Source organism: Quercus robur, chromosome 12 (assembly GCF_932294415.1).
Source record: "Quercus robur chromosome 12, dhQueRobu3.1, whole genome shotgun sequence".
NCBI classification, from domain to species: Eukaryota; Viridiplantae; Streptophyta; class Magnoliopsida; order Fagales; family Fagaceae; genus Quercus; species Quercus robur.
The window spans coordinates 9,882,817-9,897,128 of record NC_065545.1 but is presented as its reverse complement, the minus strand read 5'-3'; the positions used below and the strand labels follow the sequence as shown (position 1 = coordinate 9,897,128).

The following is a 14,312-nucleotide window of genomic DNA, read 5'->3' as shown; positions in this document are numbered from 1 at the left end:
AAGGACAAAAGAAAGAGAGGAATAAGAGGAAAAAAAACTTAGAAGAGAGAAAATGTGAGTTAGAGGGAGAAGAAAAATTACAGAAATAAGGAAAAGCTCCTCGGACAGGCTTTTTATGCTGAAAAGAGACGTGAGTTTGGCTGGAGATTTGATCAAACTCAGGATATGTGTGCAAGAACTCTTGAGTGTAAAATTAAGGAGGCAAATCGATTCAAATGGGTATTTATGCCTCCAATTAAAAATAACCGTGCAGGTTTTACCCGCCCATAAAGTTGAAAAAATCCCCATCGTTAGATTACCATCACACTGTTGAACGTGGAGAGCACAGAGCCGCCAGAATTTAATGAGGACGCACTCCGTTTACTGAAGCACCAAGAACGCGCCTTAGATAAGTGAAAAGGCTCAGGCACTGATGGAGGACAAGACTTGACAAGCCATGATAAAGGCCCGAGGACATCAAAATCCTCCTCTTTGTCCGAAGAGCCAGACAGCAGGATTTTGAGGGGCTATTGTAGGATCAAAGAATTTGGCAACCCCGGCCTATCTTATACTAAGCCTAAGACCCACGCCGAGGAGGAAGAAATGCCCGAGGACGAACGAAGAAAGCCCAAATTTCCAAGAAACATCGCCGAGGACAACCCTGTCCTCGGCCAACCAAGATCCTAGAAGGGAAGAACGGCATGCCATCGAAGGCAGCCTCCCAGAGCATCCCAAGAAAAAGGACAAGTACAGTAGGACATCCAGGGGAGCATGATGGAGGAGCAATTCAAGGAGAAACTGTCATCTTCGCATTAAATGCCCACAACTAACGTTCTGGTCGCATTAATAAGGAAATGACCCCTGAATAGTGTTGTCTTGGTTGCTGCAATGCACAGAAGGTCTGGGAAGGTGGCTGATGGGACAAGCACTCAAGTGGTGACCTGCATGATCAACAGATGGAGGGCCAAGATCAAACGAAAGGGGGTATATAATGTGAGAAATCCTCCAGTAAAAGGGGGGGAGGGGGGAAGAAAAACAGGAAAAAGGAGAAAACACGGGAGTAATTTGTATGATCTTTGGAACCTTTGTAACAAAGCACTGAAGAAATAATAAGAACAATAAGCTCCTCGGATGAGAGCTGAGGACAGAATTTCACACTTCAGTCAATGTCCTTGCCATTTGATCCACTCATAACCTTGTCCAGGTGTTGTAACCCTCACTAAGGCCCAGTTCTTAAATACATTCTCTATAAATTTATTGTATTTCTAGTTGGATCGAGTCCATTCATCTAATAGAAGAAGTGTTCAAACCCAGTCCCTACATGAACTTATGGGGAAAAAAAACACATAATGTTAATAGTCAACTTGTCACTGAAAATATTTATATTTGAAATGTGCAAGTCATGACGAGTAATGTCATTAGTTCTTTTATGTACAATATCGAAAATCTAATATAACATTAGTATACAATATAATATAGGTCAATAAAAAAATTAAATTATAAATTATCTAATAGAGAGTAAAAATACATTGGGTCGAGGTTTGATTTGGTAGAGTCTGATCATAATCAAGTATAGAACAAGCAGAAACATGTTACTATTTCTACAACCATATCCTTTATTTTTTGCAAAATTTCATGATGTACTACCCAATTTAATGATACTGCTAAAATATTTGATTAGATATCATTTACTTTAATTAATAATATATTAAGTGTAAGTAGTAAGTCACAGAACTAAGCATCTTGAATTTAGTTTCATTTCATATTAAAATTTGCAACTAGTCCAACTCAGTTACTTGCTAAAATGTCTATAATTAATTTCTAAGAAAAAAAGAATGTACAAAATTTAAAGATACTACTCAAATATTTGAATTATATGTCATTTAATTTAATTAATAATATCTTAAAGTGTAAGTAGTAAGACACAGAACTAGGCATCTTGAATTTAGTTCATTTCATATTAATATTTGTAACTAGTCCAACTCATTAAATGTTTCTTTCACTTTATGGTTTGCAGCGTCACTGAATCTGAATTTATCCAAAAAATTGTTGAAGATATACCAAGAACTATATTAAAATGCACGCCAGTATCTGTTGGCGAACGCCTTGTTGGAGTAAAACCTCGTGCCAAGGCAGTAGAATTGCTTTTAAGTATTGAGTTAAATGAATTTCGCATGGTAGTGATTCATGGCCTTTCTGGAATAGGTAAGACTACAATTGCAAAAGCAGTTTATAACAGAATTGCTAATCATTTTGATAGAAGCAGTTTTTTAGAGAATGTTAGAGAAACTTCGGAGACAAAGGATGGCATTATCAAACTACAAGGTCAACTTCTTAAAGAGATTTTAGGGGATGAAAATTTGAAAATTCACAGCATATCCGAAGGAATCAATTTGATAAAAAAGGGACTTCGTTTTAAAAAGGTTCTTTTAATTCTTGATGATGTGGATACATTGGGAAGAATAAAAAATTTGCTTGGAGATTGTAATTGGTTTGTTTCAGGAAGTAGAGTCATTATAACAACAACAACAAATCCACAATTTTTAGCTACTCTTGGAAAAGTTTGTACAACTTATGAGGCCAAGAAATTAGAGAACCATGAAGCCCTTCAACTCTTTGAAAAGCATGCCTTCCTTGGAAAGAAACCCGATAAAGATTATTCAGAACTTACAAACCAAGTTATACGATATGCCCAAGGCCTTCCAATAGCTCTTATAATAATAGCTTGTGATTTGTGTGAAAGAACTAAACAGGAATGGGAAATTACATTAGATAAGTATATGAAAATTCCCAATGAAGACATTCAAAAAGTACTTAGAGTAAGTTATGATGGACTAGAGGTAATAGTACAAGATATTTTTCTTGATATTGCATGTTTCTTCAAGGGATGGAAGAAGGATTATGTTGTAAATATACTAAATGCTAGAGATTCACATCCAGGTTATGGTATTCAAAGACTTGTTGATAAGTGTCTCATTATTGTGGATCATGGTATACTGTTAATGCATGACCTGATACAACAAATGGGTAGAGAAGTTGTTCGACAAGAATCACGTATTCTTGAAAAACGTAGCAGGTTATGGCATCATGAAGATGGTCTTGAAGTACTACTTGGAAATAAGGTATAAGTTCTTTTTCTTCTATTTTCTCAAAAAAATAAAAAAAATTCAATAGGTAAAAGTTTTATATTTTTTCTTTTTAACGTTGCATAAAATATGAATTTTATTAGTCTCAATTTTGCTGAAATTTCAAAATTATTATACTTTTTGTTTTTGGTAAATTCTATTGTGAATTATGGTTTACTTGACTCTTTATCCAATTAGGGGACGGACGAAATTCGAGGTATAATGTTGCATTCACCTGAGCTACTAAATGTGCAACTACACCCCAATGTTTTCAAAAAGATGGGAAATCTCAAGATACTTCTTGTCGATAACATAAATATTTGTGAAGCAATTCAATATCTTCCCAACGGGATAAAGATTCTTTATTGGCGTAAATATCCTTTTCGCTTGCCATCCAAATATTGTCCTCGACAACTTGTTGGGCTCGATATGCCATATAGTCGCATTGGGTTGGAAAAGTTATGCAAGCAGGTACAATTACTAATATTTTTTTAATTAAGATTTTATTAAATTTTTATTCTAAAGTTTGTTGAAGTTATTTATTTATTTTTCTACAGGAGTTCCAGTTAGAAAATATGAAACATCTCAATCTCAGTGGTTGTAAATTTATAACCAAATTACCTGAATTATGCACCCCAAACTTGGAGATATTGGACCTTTCTTATTGTGAAAATTTAGTTAAGATTCACGAGAACGGTGAATTTCTTCATAAGCTTAAAACGTGGAATCTTGATTATTGCAAAAAACTTCAAAATATTCCAAACAACCTCATGTTGACATCTCTTGAAGATCTTGAGAGATTAACCCTTTATGATTGCCAAAGCCTTCGGGATCTTCCAGATTGCATTTATAAATTGCAACAGCTTCGGGAGTTGTTGTTTACTCCTACTGCCAAATTGAGACCGACATGCAATTCTTTTGATAGCTCCTCCGGTTATGGGTTTCTGAACATGACACGCCTGCAAATTGAATTAGATCTTTTGATGAAGCCTGATTACTTCCCCACATTGGAAGTGATAGATCTAGGTTGTACCAATATTATTACCATCCCCGAAAGCATTAGCAGATTTCCTAGATTAAAAGAACTTTTAATTGACAATTGCAAGCACCTTCGTGAAATTCAAGGACTTCCACTATCGATAAGTTGGGTTTATGCAAGAAATTGCCCGTTGTTGGATAACGAATCACCAAGTGGGGTATTGAATCAGGTCTCTCTTTCGTTAAGTTATAAAGAAACAAATTTTCTTACTTTTTCTAAATGCTTTACGAGATTTGCTAAATGAAAAATGTTGAATTTTGTAATTGCAATGCAGGTAATAGAAATTGTGGGGATTTTACGGAATGGAGTATGTGGTAGTGCAAGAAGCAATGAATTAATGGATCCACAGTTCACCGACTACTTCCCATCTGAAACTGAGGGTGCTCAATCTGAATCCGAATCTGAAGATGGGGACATCTCACAGTTCTCCAATTATATTCCTGAATATCGTATGCTGTGGGTATCGGGAACTGAGATTCCATGGTTCAATCATCAAAGTGTTGAAAATAATTCCATATCGTTCTGGGTTGGTCGCAAATTTCCAAAATTGGCTCTCTATATTGCTTTTGGACTCGATGAGTATTCATATAATTGCTTTGTTTACACTAACATTTCCATCAATGGTTGTATAAAAGATGAATGGTTGCCTGTGCCTGTAATTCAAAATGCTTATAATCTTCTGCTATTATATTCTCCACGTCAAAGGTATCTGCAGCAGAAATTGAATGAATCAAATCCAACCGACCAGAATCGTGTTAAGGTTACATATTCTATTAGCCAGCGTGGATGTATTAAGACACTAAAAGCCACAAGGTGGGGGGTCCACGTAGAGTGCATCTGTCCTCCTCAAGAATCTGGTATACCTAACTTGCCCCTTCTAACTGCTGGACATGATGATGATGTGGATTACTGGAGCGAGTTGCCATTTTATGGATCTGATGATTTGGAAGCAGAAGAAGAAGAATATCAGTCTCCTCATGACACATCTAGGTCCTGCATGAGTTGGCTAGTTGGCCCAACCACCATGCTTTTTAGGCTATTTTTTGGCTTTTGTTGCCCCAAAGATTTTTGATGAAACCAAGGACATTTTGATGAGCTCTGAATGAATATGCCTCAATCAAAAAATTACATTGAAACTGTTTCTCCTCTGTCATTTCTTTTGCATTTGCTGCCAAGGTATGTTTCCCTTTTTATTACCATTGTTTCATTTGCGTCTTTTACCCAATGGCGATGGGTATCAGATTTAAAAAAATATTATTTGTAAGATAATTATTTTCATTTTTGTTTAATTGATCTTTTTTCGGTTAATGCAGTTGACTGGGATGGTTGCGGTTAAAGTCACTGGTAAGCCCCAGATTTCCTTGGATGTGAGTTAGTCATGTTTTCATTTGTATGATTTTGTGTTTTTTGATCTGATTTGTCAAATTGAGATGCATAATTTCTGCTCAGTTTAGCATGTGACCTTACCGTGGTGAGGAAAAATCTTGCAGTTGTTTCCTAGTTTTATTTTTTCGTTTGGACTTGATTGGTTTCTTAATTAAAAAAATTATGTACATCAATTGCATAGAATCCTAACTTTTGTAGAAAATGTGTATCATTTTGAATTTTAGAAGGTACTTCGAATTTGTTTGGCTGTGTACAAGATTGTTTGAGATAAATTGTAAATGATTTGCATTACAGCATCACACCTAAATGGTCTATATAATAGTTTTCTAGGTTAGCTAGTCATTTAAGATGCTAACCAAAAATTAAAATGGCTGTGCATTTTAATGCCTTTGGTTGTATCTTTGGAAGAATATAGTTCGTATTTAATTGGTTGAAAAGCTAATTTTCAAAAATATAATCTAAAACCACAGGTCTTTGATATTTTTGTTCTTTCTCTATTAATTAGGAACATTTGATATAGTGAGGATGGCAGGGCCATGACTTCATTATTGTTGGGATAGCAACTGTAGCGTCTGTTATAACTCTTTTATTCCTTAAGTTTTCGAGTCTAAAATTATCTTTCTATCCTTTAGGATCCTCTATCCGCATTTTATAGCCAATTCTTTAAAGCTCAAACTAAATCTTCAAAGTAGTTATGAGTCACACTTTTTGCCATTAGATTACAAGACAAGCATTAACAGGAAAGCTCCAATTTCAAGTCAGTCTTAGGCAAGTAGAAAGGATAGTCAGAAAATGAAAATAAGCATTTAATAGGTTAACCCACTTCTAAATTCTACAGAAGGTTATGAGCTGTAAGCATCTCAAGCTTCATGGGCAGTCTAGCAAATTTTTTGTGGAACCTTAAAAAAAATTCCTTTGATCGGCCCTCTACACTAAGGTAAACTTGAAGCTCCTTTTTTGCACATTAATGAGGTCACATAGACCGAGACTCGGCTTAATCTGCATTACAAATAGCTCTCCAGTGGATCGATTTAGGATGAGACCCAATGTCTCCTTCAAGTTGGAGGAAATGACAAACCTTTCAAGTACTTAAAGAACTGTCTCTTGTTATGCTTGTCCTCAAGTAAATAATATCCATAGACATTTGTCCATTTAAGAACTTGCCTAAATACAACTTTCTGTATAAACACCATATTTGATGAGAAAAAGAAGAATACCTTCTGTAATCCAATGCAAAAGTTCCAATTTAGCTATAGCCAGGTTTTTGTGATGAACTTTAGCTGTGATTCAGGTTGGCACTATATGTCACTTAAGTTCTCAAGCCACAAAATACATGGCCATAACACTCTTCACAACTTAGAGAAACAAAGATTGATTGGAAGAAAACAGGATGTTGAGACCAAGAAAACTTGTGAAGATTCGGCTCCAACATTTGTAGTTTGAATGCATTCCCTGAAGACTACATATCAAAGTTAAAAGAAATGTGGTGGTGAAAGAAATCATTTTGTACATTTTTTAAAAATTCAAGCCATTCAAAAATCTTAGTTTGTTCTCATTATTCATAGACGATTTAACTGTGCCGGATTGTATGATTCCAAAACTAAGGTGGCAGTAGTAGGAATAGCAAGAACTGATCTGGGATATGGATGGAGATGCTTTTCTATTCAAACTGATTCAGGGCCAGCAGCTAAGGTTAGAGAAGTATGTAGTGTGGCTGATCAATCAGAGAAGTGGGATGGCTGAGACCTTGGGTTGTGAAATTTTAAGACAAACACTGATGTCTAGTAGTTTGTTACCAGCCTATTTAATAACAATAATAACCTTTTCAGCAGTGGAATTGCTGCTACTACATATGAAATATGAATTTTCACTAATAGACTTCTAAGTTAGCTTGATTTCATGGTACTCCTAAAACTGAGCAGGTTGGTTTGCAACCAAAACCGAGCTTGACGATGTGCCCTGTAAACTGGGTGTCTTCTCTTCCTCTTCAATTGATTCATATATTAACCAAGGATGGCTTGCCTGGTCCACTTTATGTTTGGATTTTGGTTTCCTTATGTTATGTACTTTTGGTTTTTGCCTCACTTGTTAGGCTCGTGGATTGTTTTACCTCATGCTTATCCAATTGCACTTTCGTAACTACTATGGATATTTGACAGTTGTAAAAAAGAATGGTTCTCCAATGAAATTGGCACATGCTTTTGATTGGGTTTTTATTGAAGATTATTTGATGGGTTATCAAATTCCTGCATGTGAATGTTTTGTTTTATTGATAACTGCTCTACAGGATTGAGGAAAGAGTTATATTGGAACAACTTGTGGATCAAGCTATGGCATGCAGAACTTTCTTGACAAAAATAGTCAATTTTTCTTTAGCTTATCTTGATAAAGATCTCAGTGTGGTCTCTGAAAAATTAATTACTGCTGTTAAGGTACATGCCAAGGCTGGCATTATATACTGTTGATATATTATGCTGTAGAAGCATTTGGTTGTTGTATTCTACTCTTTTTATTGAGAACCTAGATTGATCTCTCTCTGCTGGATTTGACATATTTCCTTAGTGCATAATTTTCTTTAAATTTTTATTGCTATGAATGTTGTTAGTTAGCATAAAATGCAATAGCTTCCAATCTAATAAAATTGTTATCCTTTCAGCGTTAACTGTTATATTGCCATGCATTTGTACATTCTTCCTTATTGGAAATGGTTTTGTTGCACAGGCCATTGAAGTGGCAGGTCTGTATGATCATCAAGCTAATCACAACCTTGAGCTGGCATTAGCAAGATACTCATGGAGATTCAAAGTCAATAGATTATTAGGGGGTTTACAAAAGCCCAAGATCCAACAGATTCAGAAGCATTTGAAAGAGGTGTGTTTTATCGGCCGTTAGTACTTGTTTACTTGTCTTTTGGGACTATTCTACATTCTTAATATGGATTATTTGCTTTTGAATTCTCTAGCACTTTTTCACTTTTATTAGTTATAAAAGTGGGATAGTTCACATGGGGATAGCATCTTCCAAGAGTGTCCATTGATTATTAAAATTGATATTTGTCAGTTCTTGAGAATTACCAAATAAAGAGGGAATAAAAAAAGAAACAGAAAACCGTTTCCACAAGAACCTAATATGGTTTAATGCCAATGTTACCCCTACAAAATTCATGATGTGTTGCATGTCAACTGGCTTCTGCCTTGTGTCTCTAATTCTATGAAGAGACCAAAAATTCTTGTTTTAGGGAAGGAAACATAAACAAAAACATATTGAAAGTTGAGTAGGAGGCTTAGCTAGGGCTGGAGAATAATGATTGATTTGGGTTTGTGAGGACTATCTTCCCTCTTTTTGGGTAAGTTGTGATGACTAGTTACAACTCCTTATTAGGTGACGGAGATATAGTAAGAAACTAGAGGTGGTTGGTATGGGCAGTCAATCCAGGAAAATCTTTCTTTCACTCTTAGTTCTTATATATCTCTTAAGTAATTGTTTAGCAATCCATCTATTATAGATGCTCAAGTATTACTATAAGATATCATTGGGTTGCTGTGGTATTTCTTAGGATATCTGGGTTTTCATTTTGTTAAGAAGAATTTGTTGAAGACAATGTTCCTGTAAGACTGAAATATGGTTACAAATACTTCTTCGTCGAAGGACTGCATTTTTATTATTGGCACACTTCAACATGGTGTGCTTTACTATCCAATTTCATCTGTTCTACATAGGCCCTTGTCATAATTCGAGAGTTCAATATTAACTACTCCTTGTAAAGAAGGTCACAGCACTAATTGATGTGAACGTCTTTGAAAGAACAAAAATGACCTAAAGTGTCAGTGCATTAAATAACCTTCCTCAAAAGTGAGCTGGACAGAGAAGATGCTTTCTGGGATGTAGAAAATCTCTCTTTAAAATTTGTATTTGTTTGACAGAACTTGATTTAAAACTTTATTTCTTGACAAGCAATTTTGCAGTACTGTGACATGGATGATGAACAAAATCATCATCTATGAGCATTCCACCTGAAGATCACTATAGGCAAAGACTTACAGAAGTGAAGTGTATTGGCTTGCAGTGGGCAGAACGTGCCAGGAAGGTTCTATAAATTTCTCATACTCACTCTCTCATTAGCTCTTTTGTTTTATGTACAGGTTGCAACTGATTCTGGAGATCTCAGCTAAGATAAAGTTTTTGAACTTATCATGGAAGGTGAAAATTTGCCTTCTTAAGGTACAGAGATCATCCCCCACCCACCCCCCCCCCCCCCCCCAGCAAAACTACTTATCTTTGCTTAACTTGAAAAAAAGAAAAATATTTTCCTCGGCATTTCATTGATCAGCTAGTGTTTGGTTGGTGCAGTTACTACGAGAACGAAATATGCTTCATTGTATTTGTCGAAAGCCATATGATCAGAGAGCAATGATTGCCTGTGATCAATGTGATGATTGGTACCATTTTGATTGCATTAACTTAGTTTCCCCACCAAAGGTCTACATCTGTCCTGCTTGTAAGCCTCAACAACAAGACTTGTCTGCAACACCTTCAGTCAATCTTGATAGGTAAGCTTGAAGTTGAGATAAAATTCCTTCCATGTAAATTGTAATTGCATATATATTGTATTTTGCTGTTTGCTTGAGGCCTTATTTTGGGTTTGGGAATGTAATTTAGTTGGTACGCACAAAATACAGAGCTGAAAACGCATGTTTGATGATGGTTTATGGAATAATCTCTTCCAAACGAGCATTTAAAGAACATATGATAAAATGAAAATCTCTCTTTAAGTGATTATTATTGGGAGGAAAGTGCTGGGAGTGATAAAATCTTGCCAGATTGACTTTTGTTCTGTTGGTGATAAATTATATGTAAATTTTTTCATAAAACTTGAGAGTGAGAAGAAATTATATATTTCTTACTTCTGTCATCTGTTTGGGCCATAATATCTGTTTCAATATATGTATCTTTTCATCTTTAGTAACTTTTGTCCCTTTATTGCCTTGACAGATCAATTAGTGTCAAGTTTGTAGAGCCTAAAACACCTCCTAAACATACAAAGAAATTGAGAGAAGCTGAGCCTAGTCCAACGCAAAAGATGCTTTCAATTACATATCATAGTAATAGTTTTAGCAGTGGGATTGAACGCTTATGGTGGCGAAATAGGAAGCCCTTCAGAAGAGCAGCAAAAAAACGTGCCGAGCTTGATATTCTTTCTCCTTTTTATAATGTACAACAATAAAACTGGAAGTAGATGGTTATCAATCATTTAATTTATTCAATTGATTTTTATGGTTTCTCCTCAATTATCTGTTTTCAGCTCCTTGAGAAATAATGAGAAAACTTAGTCTTATAAACACGTGCTCATTGCATGTGAAAATTTTGAGCAGGCCCACAATTTGAAATTAAATTGAGCTTCCTGTTCTATGCTCTTCCTGTTCTAGGAGTGAGCAATAGAGAGAAAAATCAGAAGGCGTATTTCACCCTTGTGTCTCCTCAAATACATCTTTCCCTATCACTTCTTCCACCAACCAACTTCAAAAACCATTCTCTCATATGATCCTTGACATGCACAGTTTTAAAGTTCTATTCTTTCCTTACTAACCCATCTTCCCTTTTGCTTTGATTTTCAATTTTGAGGCTAGTAACTTTGTCTTATTGCAGGATTTCACCCCCGTACTGAACATGGAATTTTTGTTGTTGAACACAAAATTCATGTCCAAATGAATATGGAAATAACATTTTTATCTGTGCTAAATTCATTATTTCAGCCTTGCAGAATGTATTACTTTGATCTTGCTGAATATACTATTCTTGTCTTGCTGATTACATTTATCTAGCCTTGCTGAAAGCTACCCCCCATGTTCTTTTTCGTGTCTCTTTAACATCTCAGGATTGCAATCTCTTTGTTGTCATGCTGTTGAATGCTTCATTGCTAACTTTCTTCTCATTGATTCCTCTATTCAATGCCTAATATGGTCTCAAATGCAAAAGTTATTCAAACAAACTACAAGTCTTATAAATTATCATTTAACTCTCTTTTATTATGAATATTATTTTTGTTGTATTCTACTTTTTTTTTATAACATTTGTTGTATTCTACTTTCGTATATTTATTCCTTGCTTACTTATTTCTATAAGAAAAAAAAATCTTATTAGAAATACTAAATGAATAGTATTGTATTTCACAAGTAAAAAAATATACATAAGTATCTTTATATAAAAGGTAGAGTGTGCAGTATAAGTATTGTAAAATACAAATATATGTACTATACAAGTAAAAATTGTGGACCTAAGGCCTACAGCCTATTACACATTAACAAACCTATTTCACATCATTTACTATTCTATTTCACCTACTAATTACATTATGAAATACAATGGTAATGCCCAACAAATGTCCCATTGACAAGAGTTCTGATCTCAACTCCCTGAAAGAACTCAAAACTTAATCATTGATGCATTAAAACATGACACATGTATGGGCCCAAAAAAGACTCTAACAACCTTCTTTTTTTGAAATGGAGAAATATTTGGAATTAAACCAAATAAAAGTCATACAAAGCAGCCTGCATAGCAATGCAAAGGCTAAACATTACATCATATCAGATTGAAGAGAAGCAGCTACAACAGGAGGCATAACTCCTTTCCAAAGGTGCTGAGAACCGGACCTCCTAGCATGCTGGGCTAATTCATGAGCCACTGTGTTAAAGTTTCTGCTTAAATGCTTAAAAAAGCAAGATTCAAAGGACTCACAAGTTTGAAGTATTCTCTGGATTATGTGCCCCGAGCTGCTACCTGTGGCTTTTTCTTGAATTGCTTGAATGACATTTGAAGAATCTGATTCAACAATAACCCGAGGGAGCTGAAGCTCTTGAGCCAAAAGCACACCTTGTTCTAAAGCCATGATCTCCGTAAGCTCAGCAGGGAAACAAGCAGGAAGAGGCTTACAAAGGGCAGCCACAACTTGACCCAAACTATCTCTAATGACAACACTAACACTTGAGGAGCTATCCAATTCTGAAGATGCCCCATCAACATTGATTTTATGAACTCCAGGGGGAGGAGGACTCCAGCTGGAAGGGGAGACTCTAGCTTGGTTAAAATCCCATGTGGCTGAACAAACAAAATCATCAACACTGTTTTTAGCTAAATGCCACACCTGCATAGGAGGCAGCCCACAGCCTTCATGAACCAACCTGTTTCTGTTGAACCAGATAGCCCAAGCAGTAGCAAAGAAAAGTTCTAAATCTTGGAGTGTTGCATGAGAGAGTATATAAATTATAGAGTCAAGGAAGGACTTTTTAATACCATGAATACTCAAAGGATTCTCAGACCAAAGACTCCAAACTGTAGATGAGAACATACAGTCAATGAGAGCATGGTCCAAACTTTCAGCTTCATTTCCACACATTGGGCAGATTTTAGTTTGAGATATCCCCCTGTTATAGATTGCCTCCATTGTAGGGAGGCCATTGACACATGCTCTCCAAGCGAAGATTTTGATTTTGGCTGGGAGATTAAGATGCCAAAGCTTCCTCCAAATCGGCTTACAAGGATCACCATTGGAGCATTCCTCACCCATCTTAGATCCCATCAGATTATGGGCTATGTGGTAGGCACTTTTAACAGTGAAGACTCCACGGCTATTTCCCAACCAAATAATTTTATCTTCAGGGAGGTCATGGCTTAAGGGTATTTTAAGGATTGTGTCTGCTTCAAAGGGAAGGAAGGTAGCCCTTATTAAGTCCACTCTCCACCACTTTGTCATTGGATCAATGAGAGAGGAGACCATTGGGAACTGGGGGGTGTTATTTGGAGGGGAGATAACCTTATAGGTAGATGGGGTTGGCAGCCATTTGTCATCCCAAATATGGATTAGCTTCCCGTTTCCCACTCTCCACCGGGTTCCCCTTCTAATAACTTCAAGACTACTGTGGATGCTTCTCCAAGAGTATGATGGGGAGTTACCAAGTTTTGCATTTAGAACATCTCCAGTAGGGAAGTATCTAGATTTAAGAACTCTTGCTACAAGAGAGTGAGGATTTTGGAGGATTCGCCAAAGTTGCTTAGCTAGCATTGCTTTGTTGAAAGCTTGCAAATTTCTGAAGCCCATGCCACCACAAGCTTTCTGTTTACACATTGTTCTCCAACTAACCCAACACATTTTAGTTTCATGCTGCCTTTGGCCCCACCAGAAGTTCCTCATCATGCTCTCAAACTCATCACATAAGCTTTGGGGAAGGAGGAAGCAGCCCATGGTGTATGTAGGGATTGCTTGTGCTACCGCTTTGATGAGGATTTCTTTCCCACCCATAGATAAAAGCTTGCCCTTCCAGCCATCAAGCTTCTTCCCAATTCTTTCTTTTAGAATAGCAAACACTTGCTTTTTTGATCTTCCAATGAAGGATGGAAGGCCCAAATTGTCCCATAAAATGAAAAAGCTTATTACATCACATGTACGCTTCTTTGCGTTTGACATTAAGAGGTGTGAATGTGTCGTTCGTAACTTGAGTTTGAACAAGTTTAAAATCTCGTTTATTTTTATTGTCAGCTTATATATATTACTTTTAAAAGTTCGACCTGTTTAAGAGCATTCCCATCAGCTCTCTAAAAAAAAATACCATTTTAACACACCAAAAACCCACTTTATCATTTTAGCACATTATTTTACAACATACCATTTATCAGATGTTCTATACTTCAATTCTATACATTAAAATAATTTTTACTACACATTAAAATAATATATTTTCTCAAAACCCAATAATATACAAAAACACAGTCCCGCCAGTCACCAC

The 14,312-nt window shown here is 35.9% G+C and overlaps 1 protein-coding gene across 11 annotated transcripts in view; it reads left to right on the top strand.

The window, feature by feature from the left end:
- Positions 1–14,312, top strand: part of LOC126710519 (disease resistance protein RUN1-like) — a 105,753-nt gene that overhangs the window by 50,087 nt on the left and 41,354 nt on the right. Inside the window, exons 3-9 of one of the 11 annotated variants that reach the window (XM_050411008.1) lie at positions 2,920–3,101; positions 3,303–3,575; positions 3,662–4,312; positions 4,418–5,319; positions 5,457–5,487; positions 6,368–6,466; positions 7,817–7,961. In XM_050411008.1, the coding sequence (XP_050266965.1) occupies positions 2,920–3,101; positions 3,303–3,575; positions 3,662–4,312; positions 4,418–5,215 (1,904 nt within the window). In that variant the 3' untranslated portion in view covers positions 5,216–5,319; positions 5,457–5,487; positions 6,368–6,466; positions 7,817–7,961. Of the gene's footprint in view, positions 1–2,919; positions 3,102–3,302; positions 3,576–3,661; positions 4,313–4,417; positions 5,320–5,456; positions 5,511–6,367; positions 6,467–7,816; positions 7,962–8,250; positions 8,401–9,494; positions 9,617–14,312 lie in introns of all 11 variants that reach the window. The other 10 variants (XM_050411007.1, XM_050411022.1, XM_050411015.1 and 7 more) reach the window with 10 other exon arrangements.